The sequence below is a fragment of the Ilyonectria robusta genome (genome assembly GCF_021365365.1).
Source record: "Ilyonectria robusta strain PMI_751 chromosome Unknown BGZ61scaffold_41, whole genome shotgun sequence".
NCBI lineage: Eukaryota > Fungi > Ascomycota > Sordariomycetes > Hypocreales > Nectriaceae > Ilyonectria > Ilyonectria robusta.
Genome location: NW_025764475.1, coordinates 306,716 through 329,982, shown reverse-complemented (window position 1 = coordinate 329,982; position 23,267 = coordinate 306,716). Strand labels below are relative to the sequence as shown.

General features: G+C 47.5%; 6 protein-coding genes across 6 annotated transcripts; 4 read left to right on the top strand and 2 right to left on the bottom strand.

Moving 5' to 3' along the window:
• Positions 1–310: 310 nt before the first annotated feature.
• On the top strand, positions 311–2,769 carry BGZ61DRAFT_567097 (C2H2 finger domain protein; the record flags this gene model as incomplete). Its single annotated transcript, XM_046255952.1, has 5 exons — positions 311–650; positions 707–947; positions 997–1,319; positions 1,376–1,752; positions 1,805–2,769. Exons 1-5 carry the CDS (start codon positions 349–351, stop codon positions 2,767–2,769), a joined length of 2,208 nt encoding a protein of 735 aa, XP_046095726.1. The 5' UTR covers positions 311–348.
• A 4,836-nt stretch (positions 2,770–7,605) lies between these two features.
• BGZ61DRAFT_286106 (Pfs, NACHT and ankyrin domain protein) lies at positions 7,606–11,961 on the top strand (the record flags this gene model as incomplete). Its single annotated transcript, XM_046238514.1, has 4 exons — positions 7,606–8,629; positions 8,712–9,555; positions 9,612–10,416; positions 11,725–11,961. Coding segments are annotated over 4 exons (2,910 nt in total), but the record flags the coding sequence as incomplete, so codon positions are not given.
• A 123-nt stretch (positions 11,962–12,084) lies between these two features.
• BGZ61DRAFT_309670 (ankyrin repeat-containing domain protein) lies at positions 12,085–12,336 on the top strand (the record flags this gene model as incomplete). The annotated part of the gene is made up of 1 exon (XM_046238793.1): positions 12,085–12,336. A coding segment is annotated over one exon (252 nt), but the record flags the coding sequence as incomplete, so codon positions are not given.
• A 2,847-nt stretch (positions 12,337–15,183) lies between these two features.
• Positions 15,184–17,922, bottom strand: BGZ61DRAFT_485949 (uncharacterized protein; the record flags this gene model as incomplete). Its single annotated transcript, XM_046249787.1, has 5 exons — positions 15,184–15,713; positions 16,123–16,195; positions 16,638–16,702; positions 16,829–17,741; positions 17,788–17,922. The coding sequence occupies 5 exons, from the start codon at positions 17,920–17,922 to the stop codon at positions 15,184–15,186; spliced, it is 1,716 nt and encodes a 571-aa protein (XP_046095723.1).
• A 2,055-nt stretch (positions 17,923–19,977) lies between these two features.
• On the top strand, positions 19,978–20,584 carry BGZ61DRAFT_567072 (uncharacterized protein; the record flags this gene model as incomplete). Its single annotated transcript, XM_046255951.1, has 2 exons — positions 19,978–20,247; positions 20,294–20,584. Coding segments are annotated over 2 exons (561 nt in total), but the record flags the coding sequence as incomplete, so codon positions are not given.
• Positions 20,585–22,301: 1,717 nt separating this feature from the next.
• BGZ61DRAFT_485947 (uncharacterized protein) lies at positions 22,302–23,039 on the bottom strand (the record flags this gene model as incomplete). The annotated part of the gene is made up of 2 exons (XM_046249786.1): positions 22,302–22,576; positions 22,625–23,039. The coding sequence occupies 2 exons, from the start codon at positions 23,037–23,039 to the stop codon at positions 22,302–22,304; spliced, it is 690 nt and encodes a 229-aa protein (XP_046095721.1).
• Between the last annotated feature and the right edge of the window lie 228 nt (positions 23,040–23,267).

The following is a 23,267-nucleotide window of genomic DNA, read 5'->3' as shown; positions in this document are numbered from 1 at the left end:
CCCTCCCTTCAGTATCTTTGGCTCCTCTACTACAGCTGGCTCCTGAATCCTTATCTGGCTATTATGTAAGATGTGCACTTTGGCTACCCCATTAATAAAGCTAGTACTTTCCATAAAGAAATTAAAGCTAACAGGGCCCTACCCAGCCAGCTTCTCTGCGGCCCACCAACTAATCCAAAAATGGCTCTGTATGATCTAATGTATTGCCACTTAAAAAGTGGACTCTCATTACATCCTAAAATCGTCAAGTATATATAGACATCCCTTTCTGGTCGATTAATATTTTACAGCTACCCGTTCATCCAAGACACTCTTTACTCTTTCTCTGCCCCCTCACTGAATCCAACCATGGCACAACAAAAGTCTTGTTTACCTGATTCAGATGATTCTGATGCCTCAACCTTTGACTATGAGGACATATTTGATGTCGATAAGTCCCAAGACGACCCGGACACTGATATAACAGATTTTGAAGATTCTGATAATGAATATGATGTTGAAGATCAACTCCGGCTCTTTGATGGAAATACTCATCCAGTAGAGTATTACCGGCAATTATTGCAGAATTTAAATGAGAAGGACTTAGAATGCCAGGATTACAGTCAAGGCACAAACGTACTTCTCGATGGTATTGAGGCATATTGGTCCGAGTAAGAATACAAGACTACTTCGCTTTAGTTACCGCTTTACTAAACTCTTTCTACAGGTTTTGCAGCAGTGTACTCGAGGTTACCGACTACCAAGAACACTACAAGTCTATATCCCTTCGTCTCCTTCGCACATTTTTCGATTGGCTACTCGGGCAGAAGACTAGCCCAAACGGCAGGAAGAAACGAGGAATAAGGAAACTAAGTTCACTGGGCACATATTGGAAAGTTTTTCGACTCGCCTTCGAGAGAGCCGTAGGCGAGAAAATATGTCCAAAGTTGACTCGGGGTATGCACAAGGTAGCCATTATACCCACTACTACTAAGAAGAACTATCTAACATCCAAAGGTCTTAAGAGCCTTAGGCAAGGACCACAACTTAAGCAGCCAGAGGCGAATGAACCGTTGTATGACGATCGACAACCTCAAAGAACAGATTAAGACCGTTTTGAGCACAACAAAGAAATCATTCAAGCTTGGAGAGATAAGGATCTATCTCGTACTATTCCTCCTCCTTATGGCTCCTGCTGGTTCACGTCCGACTTCTATCTTACGACTTCGATATGGAGATATTCGGCTTGTGCGAGCAAGGGATCCGGAAGGCGGACCGCATAATACACTAATCCAATTTTCTCTGGAATTTACAAAAACATACCTTGGAGAGAAGGAAACGTGAGTTTGCGGTCGTTTTGTTGGATACATTGCTAGAGATTCTAACACATTACCAGGAAGACATTCACGATCCCTGAAATCATATTTGACCCTTCTCTGATGTTAAGTCCTCATGCATTTCTCTTGGGAATCCTCTTCCGCCATCAAGCATTCCAGTCACCTAGCCTCACCTCATCGCAACAACTTGATAAACTCGATATCCACCCAGGAGAGTTCGAGTTACCGCTACCTCTGAGGGATGACCTGAAGGACGTTTGTATATTTAGACGACCAGTTGAAACGTTGACAGGATACTCGATTTCACCAGATCAACCTATATCCTATCAGATGATGGCGAATTGGATTCGAAGGATAGGGGTGCTCTTGGGTATTGAATATCCCACGATATCATATAACCTACGTTATAACGCAGCAAACAGTCTTGATCAGAGCGGTATAAACCCTCTTTCACTTTATAAAAAGCTATACTAATATTCTTAATGCAGGTGATATTAGCTCGGCGCTTCGGAACCTTACGCTAGATCATGCCGACTCAACTCCGTTCCAAAGGAATTATCTCACCCGCAATGTCTCAGCCGATATTTGGGGTATTATCCGTGGACAAACAACACCTCAACATGCGCTTGTCAAGCAGGCCTGTAGCCTCGGTCATTCCATGAGCAAACGGCGTCCTACAGACTTGACACCTGAGCAGGCCGCATCTATCAACACCAACCCGGAAATTAAAAGTCTGAAACGAGATCTCAGAAAATTCCCCCTAAAGTCAGAGGAGCGCAAGAAAGGTCAACGGAGACTGAATAATGCGAAACAAAGGCTGCGGAGGTCACTTTGTCATGATACTAGACACCGTTGGACCGATGAGCAAGCAAATGCTGACATCGAACACCAACTCAATGGGGGCAAGTTTCCAAGCTCTACCGACCTCCTTCCAGAATCATCTTGTCGTCCTCAACTACCAGCGCAGAAACGATTGCTACAGGCACTGGAATCTCCTATGGCTACCACACTGAAGGGCCAATTAAAACAGAGGAACGATGTCATTGATGCAATTATTGCGTTCTGTCCTGTGGAGGAAGGTTGTACGCAACGTCAAATACGTACTTCAGCAGAGGTTTCAACTTGGAGTATGCCGGCTTCACAACTGCACTCTTTTATACTTGCTATCATCAAGTCAGTAATTGTCACAGAGAAAGATGAAAGACCGACAAGGTGCTATCTGTGCATTGGTATAGCAATGGATCTGTCGTTTGATGATCCTCGTATCGATGACCTCACGCGGGATTTTCACTCTTCCACTGACCTCAGCAAGCACTTGAAGAGAAAACACTGGTCTAAATTGCGGGATGACGAGAAAAGCAATTGTAATATTTGCAAGATCACACTGGACAACAAAATGCATGCAAAAAGCCATGCTCGGGCCAAGCACGGCTCGGTGTCTCCTAAAGAATGAATTGACAGTCTTGACTATCTCTTATCTAAGTATTACTTGTCTCAGTATTGGTGATGTTGAATGCATCCGATGAAGTCCTTTCAGAACCGACCAGAGCCCACCAATCTGGCCCAGCCGTGTCATGCTCTCAAGCCCAATTGCAGTGCTCCATCGACGAGACTCTCAAGCACCTGCGGCCCATTGCGAGGCCGAGCTCGTTGTTTATGTCGCTCCTTTCGATGGTTTTCCACAGGTTACAGCAGGTCACAGTAAAGTGGCTGGCTCAGATGCCCTAACGCTACGAGCGCGTCATTGACTTCGGCAGCGTCATCTCCCACTGTATTGGATTCAAGCAGACGGCGCTGGTCGACGGTATCTTCAACGTTAATGGCAACCCAATTAAGCTGCGCGGCGCCAACCGCCGCGAATACCACCCCAACTCAATTACGGTCTTAATACATCAGTATAGGAGCTCTGGAGATATGGGTTCAATTGTGCTAATGCGGGCAAGGCTTGTCCTCTGCGCTCAGAATTTAACTATGCCCGCATAGGCATGAACTGATAAGTTTTCAGTACATAGGCCATTTGTGGATAAGTGTATAGGCTGTCCAGTGGAGTAGGACATAAGTGGCCTTTAATACATAGAGGATGTCAGTAGTAGCCAGTACAAGAACTATTTATGAAATACATACAGTCCCATGTGGAAATAATGAATCTTAAGTAGGAGCCAGTCTCTTTTAGAAACATAGCTTACTTCTTATCTCCCGATGGACTCACCATTAAAAAAGCGTGACAGGACGCATGATAACTTTTCAAGGGTAATTCAACGTCTTATGGAAAGATGCAACAAAGTGAGCAATCGGTATGGGGCCGACGTATACATCCTGGCACGCCGAAGCCATCGACACTATGAATATAATTCTACAGATGATTCTTTATTTCCAATTCCCGTTGCAGAGCTTGTAAGACTGATACACAAAGCACCCGTATTTATGCTAACTATAACGCAGGAGAAAATATATCCTTTACCTATTAGAAAAACTCCAGCAAATATTCAAAGGGGAAGGAGTTTGTCATGTTAAGTTTAGGAATTCATTTACAAGACATTAAATAGAAAAATTATCATCAATCCGCACTGGAATTTTAAGACCTTAAATCACCGAAACCATTTACAATTAAATAAAATTTAACTACGAAGTACAGTACTATTTATAACACCTGTAAATATATTATTAATAGCGAAATGCCCGCCAGGTGATGGGCTAGGTGATGGGCCAGCGTGAGGGCGGCGGACAGGATTAAAGCCACTCCGAGCAAGAATAAACTTATGGTGAGGTATGAGTCACCTGTAGAGCCATTCTACCAGTAGACATGCCTCTTAATGCAGTAGCAGGATGCGATAGTGTTTAAATGTTGCTCTCACCGCCTGTTGCTCTTACCGCCTGCCTCATATGGATTCTGCTCTCACCGCTTACCTAAATAAGACACCGTTTATTTAACGTTTCTATAAGAACGGAAGTCCCAACAAACAGAAATGGACTACAGAGCACAAGTGGATTATAATGCACAAACTTCATACCGCCATCCGCTATTGAGACGAAGGAAGAATATACTAATTGTGTCATCTCGCCAATCAGGACACAGCCATTCGGCAGCGTGTCTTGCAGGATCGCTGATGTATGCTGTTGCCTTGCATTTCAGGTATTAACATCGAGCGATCTGGGTCCAATAAACCCATCCGCGGAAGGTCCTGTGCCAGGCAGACCACGCTCACAAATAAACCGGACAAGACAACACCAATTAGCTGTTACAGCCTACTTGCTATCGCTGTCATGGAATTTCCTTCTACCAGCCTGATTCTCCCCAGGCCTATCCCTATTGGAATTAAATCGAGCTCTGCCGAGGCAGACACTATTACCAATAAGGCAGTCAGTTTAATATTCGCACTAACTCCACGTGCCTGCTCCGGCCGACACCTTCATCTCTCTTGACAACTACATAGCCCAAATATATGTACCAGAGGCCTCCCTGCCCCGTTAATACCGAGCCCGCATTGTAGGGGGCTAAATCCGCGGCCTACCTTCATCGAAACACGATTGCACAGTAGAAGGCCTAGATCATCTTCACCGGGGGTGTAACGGTTGTGCTAGACCGCTGTACCAGGGGGCAAAAGATTGGTCAATAATCGCATTGGTTGCAATTACTGGGCACACTAGCTGCTCTTTTAAGCCTCTCTCGCTGTTCGGTGAACCAAGCCGTAACAGGGGGCATCGAGCCAGATCCCACTTCGGGAGATGTCCGTCAGAGGTGAGTCAGAGGTGCAATGAAGCACAGTGAACGCAGTTGCAAATGATATTCGGCAAAGCCAGGATAGCTATGGACTTTGTAGGTCCTCAAGGGAAAAGGGGAGGGGTTTTCTGATAACCAAATAAGATCTTCAACTACTTAGAAACATATGCTAGCGCAATCAGTTTGGAAAGAAATCGAGACATAATATTAAGCCTCAAAATTCAGAGAAGACTTGAAGATATTAGGAAAGCTCAAATTTTGGGCACTGCCGTATCCCATGTCGGTAATCCGCGTCACAGATATCGAGGTCGATATACCATCGCCTAAGGTTCCCTCGCAAGATGGACAGGCTACTTTCTCTATAATGTCTAACCTTATTGGCCTTTCTCCTGCCCGTCACTATGCTGCGCAAGAATCTAGAACAGCTACAACTGAACCCTTTATGCTCAGCTAACATCCCGAGAGACTGCTACTCAGGGAAATCAAATCGTCTAAGCCAGTATACTTGCGCAGGTAAGTCTATATGTAGCAGCATTCTATATGGAGCAGAATTATGAGGTGTTGAAAGAGGATGATTCCTTGGGCTTGGAAAAGGTGCTAGTTTGGAGTTGCGGAAAGGGCAGTGCTTAGTCTATTACCTAGAACGGAGGTTGTCTAAACAAATACCGTTCTCACCGCCTGCCTATTACAGATACTGTCCTCACCGCCTGCCTAATATAGACACTGTCCTCACCGCCTGCCTAATATAGAGACTACTCTCACCGCCTGCCTAAACAGGATACCGTTATATTTAACGTTCATTACGTTTGAATAGAAAATACCAGCAGCCAGAAGTGAACCACAAAACGGTTAAACAAACTGAATAGTGGCGTACAGGTTCAGAGTTGGTGTAGACCAAATATGGCTGACATGACACTGGGCGATCCTCAGAAGAATGCCTCAGGCATCAATAATTTCCAGTTTAGTTCCCTAAAAGACAAAACTTGCTTCATCTCTTACAAGCCAAATTAATGGAAACTCTAGGCACATAGGCTACTCTTCATCTCTAAATTACAGTGTTCCTTGGCTGGGAACCAATTATATAGTCCTCTACATTCTCTATTTACTGAAAGCTACTCTTAACTACCCATTGGGAGCTGACAGTTTCTAATAAATAGGCATTATTTTGGCCCACATCTGGCCTATCCTAGGTAGCTCCAAGGTACTACGAGGTACATACTGGTCCGTGCCCAGCCGTCCAGACTCAATGAATGAGGTAGCCAGTTCTAACCCGCACTGTACTTCATAATACAAACCCCACGGGACCCGCAGAAAGATTGAAAACGAAGATGCATTAGCAGAAATTGGATGCTGCATGGGCTTTTACGAGATTATGACAAAGCTTGGGAAACGGATATGTACAATAGCAACTAGTGCCCTATTGGTTGTAAGCCACCGGGCGTAATAAATTGTGTGTGTGTGTACTTCAGTACAGTCATGTTCACTATCGCCTTCCTCTCTAGGTCTCTCTTTCCTTTCTTTTAGACGAGACGCACTGACCATCTGTACTTCCAGGTACCTATGAATACATGACTCTATTGGATGATCAGAAGTGGCTGATTTTACTGAGCAATTTCGCCCATGGAGTAATCAAAAATCTGAAAGTGGCTTTGAGAATAAGTCCTCAAAGGTACTGCAAGGTACATAGCAGCGCCACAGCTTACATAATAGACTAAGACAGTGCCCTCCACACTGCAAGGTATGTCTGTACTCCGTAACTACATGGCATTGGCAACTAGATTTCAGGGGCGCTGTTTGTGCCCGTATCTCGTGACTGTCCACGTGAGAGAGCGGAGTTCATCGCCACGAAGTGGCTGGTAGATTTGGAGCCATGATGGTTGATGGAACTGTGCCTTGAGAAAAGAAAGGCTCTCAGAGGACGACGCGCGGCAAGGCGACCCACAACGACACAAGGCGGCGAAAAGACGGCCCGAAAGAAAAGGCCTCAGAGCGTAAAAACGTGACTTGAAGCGTGACTTGCATCGGCTTGACCAATCAATTCCTTCCACCTGCGGGCGATCTGCCCTACGTTCTACATCGGATCCCCTCGTCGACCTTCCAGACTGTTGCTCGCTCGCTTTCGCTAGCCTTTGCTGCGCGGCGAACGAAATCCTTCTCACGAATCCTGGGCATAAGCGCCATGTCGCCCACCGATCACAATCGGGACGACTACACCAGTCCCGGGAGGCGGCAGGTGCATCCCCCAATCATGTGTGACAGCATGCTCAGCCAGCAGAGGGTGCTGCATACAAGCGCCGAAGCGTCGCAGCCCCCAACTTGTGTAACCGGCGAGAGCGTTGTTGCGGCCTAACGCCATTTTACCCTTTCCAGCTTGCTTTCGCCCTTCCGTGAGACCTGACGAGGCTGCACTCTTCGACCGCCGATGACAAGACCTATATACTGTCGTCACGTCTCCCTCTCTTCGTCAGACCCAGCACAAGGTTCCTCGTCGCCAGGCACCTAGTCGAACCGCACATTCCCATCGCTTCGGCCGCCGACCCGACTGCCTCGTGAGGCTCCCTCCGCACCATGGCATCCCGCAAAGCTCTTGACAGCCCCGACGTCTATACGGTCGCCTGGATCGCTGCCCTACCCATCGAGCGGGCCGCTGCAGAGGCCATGCTCGACGAGGAACACGCTGCTCCGACTGGTTTCGTCAGACACCAAACCGATGCGAACAAGTACACCTGGGGTCGGGTAGGAGAACATAACATTGTTATTGCCTCTCTTGCCGCCGGCATGTACGGGACTACCTCGGCTGCCACCACCGCGTCCAGCCTGCTTGCATCTCTACCATCCATTCGCGTTGGTCTTTTGGTCGGCATCGGCGGCGGCATCGCTCGACCGGACGAGAACCACGATATCCGCCTCGGCGACGTTGTCGTGAGCCAGCCTGATGGAACCACGGGCGGCGTCTGTCAGTACGACCTGGTTAAGGCGAAATCCAGTGACAAGCGTGAGCGCAAAGGCTTCCTGGGAGCGCCTCCGACCGTCCTTCTTAATGCCCTCGCGAGTATTCAAGCCGAGCACGAACGGAGAGACTCCAGGGTTCCCGGCATTATACGAGAGATGCTGGAGAAGAACCCGAAGATGGGCAAGAGGTCTAAGAAGAATACCGGGTATGTCCACCAGGGCTTCGAAAATGACCACCTATTCAAGGCTACATGCAACCATGTCCCTGGGCCGGACTGTCGCGGCTGTGACGCAGCCGACGAAGTCCAGCGCGAGCCGCGAGACACAGCTGATCCCGAGATCTATTACGGCGTTATTGCATCTGGCAACACGCTTGTTAAGGACGCCGCTGCGCGGGATCGGATCATTGCCGACGTCGGCGAGGATTGTATCTGCCTTGAGATGGAAGCGGCCGGCCTGATGAACCACTTCCCCTGTCTTGTGATCCGTGGCATCTCCGACTATGCTGATTCCCACAAGAACGATCGATGGCAACGCTATGCGTCAGCCACGGCCGCTGCGTATGCCAAGGAGTTCCTTGCATACGTGCCAGCCTCAGAAGTTCAGGAGACCAAGAGGGCACTGGAAGTGCTTCAGTCGTGTTAGTTGTCTATATCATCCAGCAACTGTGCAAATATACCAGATTGCATCAAGCTAACTTTAAATACGTCCTGACTGTATAGTTGAACGTAAAATCGACAGCATGCAGCAGGCCACAGTCGAAACGAAAGCTGCAGCTGATTCTATCAAGTCTGACTTTCGTACCGAGAAGATCAAGCGCTGGCTTTGCCCCCCCGACCCGTCTACAAACGCCAACCACGCGAGGAAGCTTCGCCACGAGGGGACAGGCACGTGGCTTTTGGAACATCCTATCTTCCGGGCGTGGGAGTCAGAGTTCTGTCGACATTTATGGCTGTATGGGCTCGCAGGATGCGGGAAGACGGTTCTCAGCGCGACGGTGCTGGACCATCTCGCCGTGGGAAACGACCGGCTTATCCTCAGCTTCTTCTTTGACTTTAGCGACACGACAAAGCAGACTGTGGATGGCATGCTGCGGTCGCTTGCTTTCCAGCTGTACCAAAGTGGGGCTGTTTCTACAGCTTCTCTTAACGCTTTATTCCAAGGTCACCACGACGGCCGCGACCAGCCTGCTACAAAAGTGCTATCGGACGTTGTATGTAAGATGCTTGCAATCCAGAAAAGAGTGTCTGTTGTTCTGGATGCCTTGGATGAATCGACGACAAGAGGTGAACTTCTGCTGTGGATGAAGGACGTTGCATCCAGGCCAGAGCTAGGCCATGTCCAGCTTCTTTACACCGGTCGGCCTGAATCCGAATTCCTGCGCGGCATTTCCCCCTTGATAGGCGAGGAAAACTGCTTATTACTCAACAAGCAGGCTGTCAACGCAGATATCCGATCGTACGTCACAGCACAGCTTTCAAAACGACATGATTTTCAGGACAAACACTTGTCGCAGAATCTCCTCGAGCAGATCCGAAACAAGGTTGGAGACGGGGCCGATGGGATGTAAGCCGTTGCTGCTTTCGATCGATATCCTCATGGTTTGCTGATGCTCTGCTTAGGTTCAGGTGGGCGTTCTGTCAGTTGGACAGCCTCGCCCGGTGTCGCCATGAGGCGGCTGTTGAGACGGCTCTGGCAGCTTTGCCGCGGGACCTTGATGAGACGTACCGGCGTATGATTGAAAGCATACCGAAGGAGCTCAAAAACGATGCGATACGCCTCCTGCAATTCCTATTGCACTCCGAACGACCTCTCCAGCTGGCCGAGGCTATAGAAGTGATAGCGACGCAGATCGAAAACGATTCACCAGGGTTTGACATTAAGCGCCGACTGTTTTGCGACACCGACGTTCTGGATTACTGTCCCAGCTTAGCGACAGTTGTCTACGCTACCAGCAAAGAGCTGCACCTTGCCCATTTTTCGGTCAAAGAGTACCTTCTCAAGAAAGATCAGTTCAAGATTCCGAGTGCCAGCATTTCCATCACCAGGACGTGCTTAACATATCTCACTGACATCAAGGGCAGTCACGAGAAAATCAAGCGAGATTTCCTCATGGCACGATTCGCCGCGGAAGTTTGGACAAGCCATGCCGCCTCGGCTGAGAGCTCGGAAGATGTGGTTCGAGCAACATTCAGGTTCCTGGAAAACGAGATAACTTTCAAACGTTGGGGTCGGTTGTATCAGGCTGATCGGAGCGGGGTTATCAACCCCGGACCTCCACGAGGGTCTAGGCTCTATTATGCATGCCTTTGTGGGCTCGCTGTGGTGGCACAGGAATTTATTAGCAAGGGGGCGGACGTCAACGTACAGGGCGGCGAGTACGGCAACGCTCTGCAGGCCGCCTCACATGGAGGCCATGAAGAGATTGTGAAGCTGCTCTTGGAGAAGGGGGCGGACATCAATGCACAGGGCGGCCGCTATGGCAACGCTCTGCAGGCCGCCTCACATGGAGGCCATGAAGAGATTGTGAAGCTGCTCTTGGAGAAGGGGGCGGACATCAACGCACAGGGCGGCGAGTATGGCAACGCTCTGCAGGCCGCCTCACATCGAGGCCATAAAGAGATTGTGAAGCTGCTCTTGGAGAAGGGGGCGGACATCAACGCACAGGGCGGCTGGTACGGCAATGCTCTGCTGGCCGCCTCACATGGAGGCCATGAAGAGATTCTGAAGCTGCTCTTGGAGAAGACGGCGGACATCAACGCACAGGGCGGCCACTATGGCAACGCTCTGCTGGCCGCCTCATATCGAGGCCATGAAGAGATTGTGAAGCTGCTCTTGGAGAAGGGGGCGGACATCAATGCACAGGGCGGCCGCTATGGCAACGCTCTGCAGGCCGCCTCACATGGAGGCCATGAAGAGATTGTGAAGCTGCTCTTGGAGAAGGGGGCGGACATCAACGCACAGGGCGGCCACTATGGCAACACTCTGCAGGCCGCCTTACATCGAGGCCATGAAGAGATTGTGAAGCTGCTCTTGGAGAAGGGGGCGGACATCAACGCACAGGGCGGCCACTATGGCAACGCTCTGCAGGCCGCTTCACATCGAGGCCATGAAGAGATTGTGAAGCTGCTCTTAGAGAAGGGGGCGGATATCAACGCACAGGGCGGCTGGTACGGCAACGCTCTACAGGCCGCCTCAGATGGAGGCCATAGAGAGATTGTGAAGTTGCTCTTAAAGAAGAGGGCGGACATCAACGCACAGGGCGGCCACTATGGCAACGCTCTGCAGGCCGCCTCACATCGAGGCCATAAAGAGATTGTGAAGCTGCTCTTGGAGAAGGCGGCGGACATCAACGCACAGGGCGGCCACTATGGCAACGCTCTGCAGGCCGCCTCACATCGAGGCCATAAAGAGATTGTGAAGCTGCTCTTGGAGAAGGCGGCGGACATCAACGCACAGGGCGGCCACTATGGCAACGCTCTGCAGGCCGCCTCACATCGAGGCCATAAAGAGATTGTGAAGCTGCTCTTCGAGAAGGCGGCGGACATCAACGCACAGGGCGGCGAGTATGGCAACGCTCTGCAGGCCGCCTCATATGGAGGCCATGAAGAGATTGTGAAGCTGCTCTTGGAGAAGGGGGCGGACATCAACACACAGGGCGGCGAGTATGGCAACGCTCTGCAGGCCGCCTCACATGGAGGCCATAAAGAGATTGTGAAGCTGCTCTTGGAGAAGGGGGCGGACATCAACGCACAGGGCGGCTGGTACGGCAACGCTCTGCTGGCCGCCTCAGATGGAGGCCATGAAGAGATTGTGAAGCTGCTCTTGGAGAAGGGGGCGGACATCAACGCACAGGGCGGCTGGTACGGCAACACTCTGCAGGCCGCCTCAGATGGAGGCCATGAAGAGATTGTGAAGCTGCTCTTGGAGAAGGGGGCGGACATCAATGCACAGGGCGGCTGGTACGGCAATGCTCTGCTGGCCGCCTCACATCGAGGCCATGAAGAGATTGTGAAGCTGCTCTTGGAGAAGGGGGCGGATATCAACGCACAGGGCGGCTGGTACGGCAACGCTTTCTTCGCTGCTTCGGAAGAGGGCCATCAACAGATTGCAGAACTGTTCCTGGAAAAGGGAATCGATGTTATTTCGACCGATGACAACGGCCACACACTTCTCTCGCGGGCCGCCCAACACGGGCACAAAGCAGCCGTCAAGTTGCTTCTCGACACAGGCCGGGTCGAAACCGACTCGAGAGATAACGATGGCCGGACACCACTATTATGGGCCGCAGAGAACGGTCACTATACGGTGGTCAATATGCTCCTCGACACAGGCAAGGCTGATGTCGCTACGGAAGACTCTCGTGGGCTTATTGCCCTACAATTTGCGGCTTTTCGCTGTCACACAGCCGTTGAAGAATTGCTGATAGCAAAGGGCTCCCAGGTTCCATCGGACTTTTATGGCTTGGAGGCACTTTTTTCTTAGACCAGGCATTTTAGACTAATCGTACGCCATTTCGATTCATGCTTTGAGGAACAAGACGGAAGGTTCTTTGGGAAGTGAACTGTGGAGAGGTCAATAATAATTCGAATAGTATAGAGATGTATCCTACTTAGCTTTGAATTCATGATGTGCACCCTCGTTGCAGGTTCGGACATCTGCATTGTTCAGTAACGATATTTAGCGCGCCTCTGTGGCTGACTTTAGACACCGCAGCTCTCATCATAGCTTGGATGTCCCATTCCAGCGGTAGGAGCCAGGTATTGCCTCACAGAAATCCATCCGTGCTGTAGGACAGCGAAGAAGCAATGATGCCTTCGCCCTCATTGATATTTGTCGCCTTCATTTCAGGTTGCATTAAGGCCACAAGCCGAAAGTGTGTGACTCATTCATTGTTGCCTTCATCTTCAGGCTTTGTTTCGGGTATCGGTAAAATATTATTCCGTAGGTCACACAAGTGGCTTGAAAGGTTCACTGTGTTTTAAACTTATTATTTATACTATGTGGGTCCAGCCACACTCTTTGAGAGTGTGAGTGAAAGAGGAAGGCAATAATGAACATTACTGTACTACTAAGAATTACACTGTTTAAGTTTCCAATATGACGAAATTTATATAGCGGTTGCAGAAAGATACCAATAGGTCTAGTACTGGATCTACTGGGTAAATATTACGTCTAGTAATAGTCAAGCACGATGATGCGTAGCGAGTCAAGGTAATTGAGGTAACCAAGTTGTATTAATAGCTGAGTAGCCGCTCATACTAGATGTGCACTTCTCAGTGGCCTATATACCAAGTGGATCACCCAGGCTCGCGAGGCCTGGAGGGTGATCCGTTGTGATCCCGTAGTGGATCGTGCCCGGATCACCGTAGTCCCACAGTGATCCGGAGTGATCCTCCCTAATTGGTCCTGTACGTCCCGGTTCTGCCAGCCCTGACCGCCCGGTCCTGCCTGGGTCCTGGCATGGGTCGTGACATTAGGCTAGCGGCAGTTCCGTTTCTTATGGGGCTGTTAACACGGAGTTATAGACCTACGGCAGTAGCTATTAAATACCTCTATAAAAGATGGACCTAGATAGCAGAGTTTTCACTGATAGATCCCCATCTCCAAGAATGCAACAGTGCTAAATACCTGAAGCTTGTGCAGTCGGTCTCGGGCTGGCAATTTGAGGCTCCAGATGTCCCCAGTGGACGTGGCCTCATGGAGACACAGATAGCTTGCAGCCAAACACCAAATAAATTATGTCTGTAGCTCGTGCGTATTCGATTCCACGATGCACCCTGCAAAATTGAGGTCTTACAAACACAAGTGGACTACAAACACAAGTGGACTACAAACACAAGTGGACTACAAACACAAGTGGACTACAAACACAAGTGGACTACAAACACAAGTGGACTACAAACACAAGTGGACTGCAAAAATAAGTGGACTGTACTTTCAATTGTAAGTTACGACAGTTATTACAGTATGTACCAGGGCTGGAATGTATAAAGACTTGCTACTCCCTCTGATGTTGTCAGAGAGCACACAACAGTGTATCCTTTAAGCATTCACTTGCTTAGCCAACCGCAACATAACAATGCGTATTTTAATCCCCACCATCCTTCTAACGCTCTGTGCGTCTACTATGGGCTGGTCTATTAACCTTTATTCTGATGACAACTGCGAAGATGCTGAGGAATTTAGCTATGTAAGGAGCAAAATGTTGCAGGCATGTTGATTTGTAGCCTAATTTGATATTAGTATGTTTTCAAAGGCGAGGGAGAAATGTCTGACTGCATGCATGTAGCGGCAGATAAGAACTTTCCTGACGGAGTTACTTGCCGGTATTATAACAAGGACGAGGTCGAAAAATGTAAAGGCCAACTCTCCGAAATAAAGTCATGGAATATCACTGAGGGCCAAGCATCTTTTTGGGAATCTTGGATTGACGATGATAAACAAGCTCCTGATCATTGCGCGAACCAGTTGAAGGGTTTTCCAAGAGGTGGCAGCAAATTCAAGCCTCAGGGTTGCAGAAATGCCTATTATACTGTTGCATGGAGCAGGGGCTATTTTCCTTTTGAAGGCTTTCAGGCCTGGGACTAAGGCCAGTATCCTATTAAATGGCTGCTACCCTGAGACATTAGTCTTTTGTACCCTACAAGAACAAATTCTGGTACTGAGAAATTTGGTAAGATATTCAATAGATAAAGCAAAATTTAATTATGTATATAGGTATTAGTTGGTAGCTACTATATCGACCTAGTTCCCACTAGTCTTATGAACGGTATACAACATTCTCTTAACTCTGCAGTATAATACCATTTGTCAACTGCATAATCACCCGACCAAATCTCTGCTCTCTTATTATGCTCCCCCACTAATGTCTAATCTTATTTATAATGATCTTAGAGGTAATGTGGGGAGTTAAACAGAGAGTCAAAGTAAAGACAGAGGAGAAGGAGGAAGATAAGAGAGGAAGAGGAAGGAAATAGAGGGACATATACCGACCCCACATTAAAGTTTGGGCAGCTACTTCCATAGGGTTATCCTTATGCTGCAACAGGATGGGCTCATCAGACCAACTATCCTGCTGGCATAGTTGAAGAAAACCTGCCTCTATATGTTTCAAGGAACTTACTCTATTAACTGTAGGATTGTTGATCCCCAGCCTGGAAAACTGGATGCTAAGGCCCGGTCCCAGTCCCGCTATACCTCCTCAAGAAGTTTCTCAATGGCCGCAATCGCAGATTCATGGACAACTCCATGCACCTCCACCAGTCCCCTACTCTTGAAAGCAGTGCCGCTAGGAAGACCTAGTGGAGATCTGTAACCGCTGCCAGACAGATGTGAGAGTAAAGCCACTCTCTCAGATTCCGAATGTATTTCAAATACCTGGCGGGTTGCTTCCATTCTGAAATAGTACTGTGAACGGAGGCTTGGAGACCAGGGTTCCTTGAAAGACACGCAATCGGCTTCGCTAACCATCTTGAGTAGGTGTTCTGCACTATCATCTTGGTTGCCTAGCTGGAGAGTGTGTCCCCGAGTTCTGTTAGATGCTAAGTTGTCGCCCTCGGATAGCTGCCAGGCAACAATAGAGATTGCTTCAAGATCCTCTATTGCCACAATACTCCGCTTTGTCGCTATGACTACCTGGTCGAGTAAGCGCTTATAGCGCAATGATTCTAATTTGGAGAGTTCAAGTTGAACACCAAGGACCTTTGTAATTCCATTACATGCTGATACAGTAGTGTTATAAAAGACATGCAGTATCGCTAATAAAATCCGTTGACTATCTTGTTGATATACATCTCGGAAACGCCGGCAGCATTGGATTGCTGAAAACAGCGAAGTGAAGTCTGGAAGTTGGCATAGAATCTCCACCATCAGCTCGATTGGGATCTCCATTAGACAGAAAGAGTTAATATATTGTTTGGCCATGGCTCAAGGGGTAGAAAATAGTAAATAAGAAATAAGAAAGGTGAGTGTGTTAAAGGTAGTTAATAGATAGGTTAACAAATTGAATAAATTATATAGACGGTATTGCAGTCTAGTACAACCAAGTGCAAAACTGCCTTCCTCTATTACATTCATCTCTCGTAATTTCAAGTACAGGCCATCATCCTAGCAGAACACTAAAGTACATACAGAGAACCAGAATTTGACTAATTGCTCCCATAAGTTTGCGGAGTATCAACTTCTGACAAATACTTGAAGGTATCTAAAATTTAACAAGTTTATAATCGACCAATAGCCTTTGCAGTGCAATGATTTGTGTCTGGTGAAGAGGAAGGCGGTTTGTCTGGAACTATCTATTAAGGCTTAATAGCTGCAAGGTAACTGCGACTAAGCTGTATGCATTCAGTAGATTTGGCAACAGAATTACCGACAAGGGACATAAAAGGCAGCCTGTGGTCACAAACAAGATAGAAGGGCTGAGATCAATATAAGTTATACCGTCCTTACTAATATCTAGCGGCTAGATGGCTATAATGCCCTGTCTGCTCTCTTCACACTTAATTGTGTAGATTAATTTCCCTCAAGTTTTCAAATTCAAAAGGCCGCTTATATAACAACTGACTAACACCAATCATATCTAATGTGAATCCGTCTGACAATGCGTCGACCAGTTTCGTAAATGAACGGGGAATATAATTGCTTACCCATTGTTCGTCCAGAGGTCTGGCAATTTCAAAAAGTTGAAGAATTTGAGGCAGGTCTTCAAAGGCTGATTGAATTGATCCAGAAGTTATATCCTCCACACGTCGATCGAGTAATCCCCAAGGTATAATATCCCGAGTAAAGAGATGCTTGGGGATGAGCTCAATCTTGCCCTGAAGAATAAGCGACTTACAGACAGTTCCAAATGTGCAATGACTAGATAGTGTCGCAAGGACTCTACTAGACATCTGGATGTCTTGTGAGGCAGGTACAGAATATGGCAGAGGCAAAGCGCTTTCGAAACCTAATTGATGAAGAAAGGTAGCCGCCTCAGGGCTTGTGTTAATGAAAGCAAAAGATATATGCCTCTGGTATATCTTCGCACCATGTTGTAAAAGATAGGGAATCATCGTTCTCCAACTATCATTGGGTGATAGTAAAGCGTATGAAATTGGGCAGGGATCCGATCCATCCCATGCTTTGATATCAAGTCCCTTCTTTAAAAAGAGAGACACAAGTTTTTCTGAGCCTGCTGTAGCAGCCTCATGGAGAGCGGTTCTTCCGGACCCAAACTCGAGTGACGCCCCCAATTCAATAAGTAATTGAACTGTCTGGAGTTGATGTCCCCTAATGGCCAGTTCAAGTGGTGTTATGTTGAATGATGAGAATGAGGGTGTATTAACGGATACGCCATGCGCATTGACGGATACACCGTGTGCAAGAAGCTCTTCGATAATGAGATCCTGGCCGTAAGCGGCAGCGATATGGATTGGAAGCATCCTCATGATATGGAACTCTTGCATCAGTGGAATCCAAGAGAGTCTGAGTTGGCTCTTGGATAGATCTGCTCCTGCTGCTATTGCATTCTTCATGGCCGTTAAAGCCGCCCTGTTGTTGCGGTAGTTGGAGCAAATTGAGAAGACTGCTTTCGGTTCGAGAGAGTTGATATCGTCTTTGAGAATGAAAGAATTCTCAAGTTGATAAAGACGCTTGCATATACGAACAAGAACACATCTGTCTTCGATACTGCAGTAATTCGTAATCTTTCGGATAATCTCAGCAGGGAGTGTTGCAAAGGATGGAGCCAGGCAGTTATTACAAAGCGCCTATATATTATTAGTAAATCCATACCAGAACATTATAAATACATACTTTATCCGTTCTTGCTAACTCCCATCTTGTTTGATCAGATAGGGGCTGAGCGCAATAATAGCATTGCGCCTCAGATGGGCAATTTGATTCTACCCACGCTCTTTTGATAGAGGTCGAGTTCGGAGGTGTCGTCATAGTGGCGAAGGGACGAAGTGCAGAGAGGGATAAAGTAAATTAAAAAACTCAAAAGCTAAGCGAGAAGTATAGAGTGAAGTGAGAAGTGATGAGAAGTGCAGAATAAAGTGAGAAGGGTAGAGTAAAGTAGTCAGACCACCCTCCGAGGGACACGCCCCTTTATACCTCTCCCTCACCTCCATCCCGCGATCGGCCTTACTGTTCCGGTATCAAGTCACAATACCTCGTCGGAAGGCACGGCAAAGCTGTACTCCTTGTTGAGTCATGTGCCGCAACTGCCTGTATGCGGCCTTAGTAGGCCTGCCGAGGCCGCCCTCTCTGTGTCCAATGACCGTTATCTCATCATTGGCCATGAGGCTACTGGTGACCTCATAATATGTTTTATTGGTTTCGTTAAGTATTATCCCTAGATGTAGCATGATGACGCAGCTGAAGAGGACTAGAGCATCACCGCGTTTAGACTACACCTGCAACGGGTGCTTTAGCAGGCTAGAGTCCTCCTCTAATTCAATAATAACCTCCTCCAAACTTAGGGCAGCTGGCAGTGTATTACTGTATCTCGACTAACTTTTCAGCAGACCCTTTTAAAAACCAAAGCCCTCCTCTGGCTTAATAATAACCTCAATCTAGGCTTAGAATAGCTGATAGTACTTCACTGTTAGATGCTAAGTTTTCGCTCTCGGATAGCTGCCAGGCAACAATAGAGATTGCTTCAAATTCTCTATTGCCACAATACTTCGCTTTGTCGCTATGACTACCTCGCCGAGTAAGCGATTAAGTCAGCTACCCTAGTAGTTGACTGACCCAGTAGTTGATCAGCGTTCTCCACTAAAATCGGCTAAAATGCTAGTATTTAAAATTACTATATCTAATTATAAACCAGTCAGGGGTGGGAAGTGATGGAGTTCCCCACCTTGAAGGTTTGTAAACTATGAGTGACTTAAAGCCACACCAATGAGCCCCTTTTCGTCAGGCCGCTATCACGACATGCAACATTTTAAATGCAGCGCAATGGGTTTTGAGTACCTGTGGATCTTAACCCTACGGCGTGGATGCAGAAGACGGGAGCCCCACAAGCTGTTCCCATGAATATAAATACCGTAAAGTTGCACCCCTTCGTGGTTCAAATCCTGAACTCAACCACCACCTTCAAACCTCCACCACAAAAGCTGCTTACACGCCAATATTGCCCCTATTTATTCATCTTTGACTCTCTCGTTATGGCTCAGTCTAACGCTGTACCCGGACTCAGCCTGATGCAGGAGTATAAGAAATCTCTAGATTTTCAAACTCTGCTTCTTTATTATTTGGAGAACAACGAAGTCCTCCTTGATTATATGATTTGGTATTTTCTTGGAGGATATTCCCAGAATCCAAGCTGGCATGTATTCTACCCTGACTACCCGACTATTACAACACGCCAGCCTTTGAATAAGGAGAAGCCAGAAAACCTTCTGTTTATTATATCTGTTCCTGAAAAACGTCAGATCTTGGGCTATCTTAACCGCAAAGACTGCCGATTCATATTCTATGGCTTCATCCCGCCTGGGAACGTGCAGAATGAGGCGAAGAAGATTATGAACCACTGGCTGGCAGTGCAAAAGTTCCCCCTTGCAGAGGAATATGAGTTCAACCACATTGTATAGTAACATCCATCTACCATCTACTGCCCAAGTTAATCTGAAAATAGGAATGCCCCAGCGAAGATGATGGAATCCACTGTTTGCAAGTTGCCCGGGCTCTTTTGGATCAAAAGGCATCAACAGGTCTATTGCCTACTTGCGACTTTCGCCGCCAGCTCATAGCCCACCAGCAATATTTGCTTGACACGGACCGCAGTCGAATTCAGACCAAGTTGAGAAAATACTTCACAACAAAGTCTACAAGCACGGATTTCAGACAGTGGCATACACATAAGAGTAAGCAAGGTCCTTTATTCAACGATATAGTACTGACTCTATAGACTCTTTCTTTGCTAGTGCCGAGGCAAAATGGAAAAAGTCAAAAACCTACTCCGACACCCAGGGAAAATGCATTTGCAAGTCTAGTGATAGATGTGGTCCAACCTGTCTAAACCGATGTTCGATGACTGAGTGTAACGAAAGCACATGCAGTATTGGGACTGACTGCACCAATCGCATGATTACGAATCTTCAGCCCGAGAAGGTTTACGAGGCCCTGGAGATACTTGAGATACCATATCAAGGATATGGACTCGCGAGTAAGGTTGATCTGCCCGGCGAAAGTATTGTAATAGAGTACACAGGCGAGGTAATAGTAGAGTCCGAGAAGCAACGTCGTTGGGCCGAGTATAAAGACAAACAGGTAAGTTCTCCTCTCAATGCTAGTCGATAATCTAACCTCAGGCCAGCTTTACTACGTTATGAGCTTGACAGAGGGCTTCTATATTGATGCTACTGCAAAAGGAAACTGGGCTCGCTTCGTCAATCATAGTTGCAATCCTAACTGTGTTGTTAAGCGGATGATTGTGGATAGGAAGCCGAGAATAGCTTTTGAAACGATAAAAGCAATCTCTGCCGGAGATCAAATCACCATTGCTTACGATTTTGATCCCACTTATAATCCTCAGGGATGCTTGTGTGGAGAGCCCAACTGCTTTGGTATTATTGGGTATAGAGGTCAAAAAAAGAAAGGGGGATGATTATGCAGGGTCAAGGTCCAAACGCACCAACTGAACAGATATGCAAGCCGGCATTCAAGCTAGATATTGCATTTATACAGAGATGGAGGTATACAAAACCATGAGTAGTAAGGGGGATAGGCATTTAATACTAGAATAGTTAGAGGACTAAATCTTACTCTATATGCAAGAATGTAAAAAGAAACAATTGGAAGGAACTGGGTGGTGTGCCAAGCTCTATCCAATAGACCAAAAGATCAATCAGTATCCACATAAAGTGCCAAGACTGCACCACACATCTGTATATAAGGGCCCAAGAGGCTTACAAGCCCCTTAGTGCAGGGTGTCCTGTGCACATTCTTACGCAAGCCATGGGTTCAGTTACAAGCATTCTATTATTTCAGCATAAAATATGTATATTTGCACCAGTAGATTGTACCAGAGTCAAGCTATCTTAAGTGTGTAGACATCTAGAATGATATTATTCTTGTAGACAACGCTTTAAGTCCTCTTTTGCCTTCTTGAGCACCTCGTTTCGCACAGATGTCACGCAAACGACAACGCAATCAACGCACCCAGATGGGCCATATTTCTGGTGCTTGCAAAGCTGAGGCACCATTCGCACCATAGTACCAAGAGCTTGGTGGAGTTATTCTTGTTAACTCCAACGGACATGATAACATTGATTCTCCACTCAAGACTTAATTGTAACCCAGTTCTTGGGCTTGCAGCATTAACTTGCAGTCGGTTAGGGGTTGGAGGAATAAATTTCGACAGAGTCTAGATATTTCATACAGGCACGGAGGTATATAGAACGACAAGCGTGAAGTCCCGCACGGGGTCAGATGTGAAATTCTCATGTCCGTCAGCATTACTACAAGCGCCGTAGCCGCTCTAGTTGAACAAGCTGACATATGGACGCCCTTATATATCGCAGTCTCTTCATGCGCAACCCTGTGCGTCTCCATTACACCGCTGCTTCCTAAGTCTATCAGTGTAGTGTTGAAAATAGTATCTCCAAGGTGTGGTATGGGTGCGCATCCTTGTCGTGTAGTGTGGGCCCAAATCCACCTAGAGGGAGCGTATATACATTACAAAATTCATCTAATAGCCAAAATTGGCCTACGCTTGCAAACTAATGTATCCTGAACTTTTTAGAAGTTGACGAGCCGCATCTCGAGTCGTTAGTCACCATGAAGCAGGGGAATAGGGTCTGAGCTTTCCTGTACCCTTAGCCTTGCAGCAGGGGGTAGCCTGTCAGATACAAGTAAATTTAGTATGTTGCTAGTTGGGGCTACTCCGTAAATCCACATATGGCTCGCGACAATGGAGCTAGATCGACACAGCCTTGCCAGATACGGCCAGCGTAGTACTGTAGTAACTGAACATGAGTCGAAATGCGGCTTCCGGGAAGTGCTTTGTCACAGCTTTGCAGTGGTCATACGTATAATGCAAATATGTAACGACAAGAGTGATTGCATTGATCCTGCCAAGGCTCATGAGGCCCCGAACCTAGCTAGCCTTATGCCTTGGGAATGGATAGAGGCATCTGTCGCACCTAACCGGGAAACAGTTTCGCACCCTTTGTCACTTTGATTGGGCTGACGTACAAACGGCATTTGTGCGTGCACATTGGTCGAGTCATTCGCGTTGATCGATGGATGTATGATACAGTACAGTGCATCGATTATTCCACTGAAGACCTTTGCATTAATAATATAATACTTCGCTAGGCTTTCTACATAGAACTTTTCGCGGCTATACGCGCACTCTTCCTCACTCCGTCCTCTATAATGCTCCCCATGGAGGAGGACTTTGTCCCCGTATTCTGTAGTGATGGCATGTTGCCTCGGGGGTGACGAGGCTTTCCTTCCCTAGGAGCTCTCCTCGTTTGAGGTTCTGGCCTGTGCCGGGGAGAACGCCGCGTGGCCACGTTCTGTGTGTTTGATTTCGATGCATCCTCGCTGCGCTTTCTCTTTGAGTCATTTTTGGTCGGGGGGACTTTGTTCGTCACTTGCTATTGTTACCATATGTTACGATAGGTATCAATTACGCACTAACCTTGCACCCAGGATGCTACATCTGCTCTTCGAAAATTATTTGCATATTCCACGTGCCTATCTTCTGTGGTTTGTGCCACCTTGTCGAAGTACAGTAGTTTTTGCTCGACTATTGTCTGGTATGCATTCTTGTGCTCACCACTCAAAAAGTCCAACTGGGCCTTCAAAAAATCGACGTTATTGAGTTTACAATCGTTGTCGATACATCGAACTTCGTCATCTTGCAGAAAACAAATAGATTTACGGAGAACTTCCTTGCCTGCTTGCCCGAGATGCTTCAGAGCGCGTAATTTACTCTCGATTGAGCATAAAAGGTCATGGACATCGTCGATCGTGCTAGGGGTTGGAGAAGGGGCTCCTTGGTCAAGGCGGGCGAGGTTTTCGCAGTTCAGCGACAGATTGCTGGTAGCATCCATAGTGTTGTGAGAGGATGAAATCGAATGAAGGGGGAAGGAGGGAGACAGGATCTCATACTTCGGGAGCCGAGGGCATGTGGGGCCTGCGGCCAGCCAATAAACGACAGCCCACACACATGTCATGGCCTGGAAGTACACTATTGTACATTTGATAGAAATTAGCATGTTTTGCGCCATGGGAGCCCCCAGTTACGTGCCCAGCGCAACACGAAACATTCACTACCCACT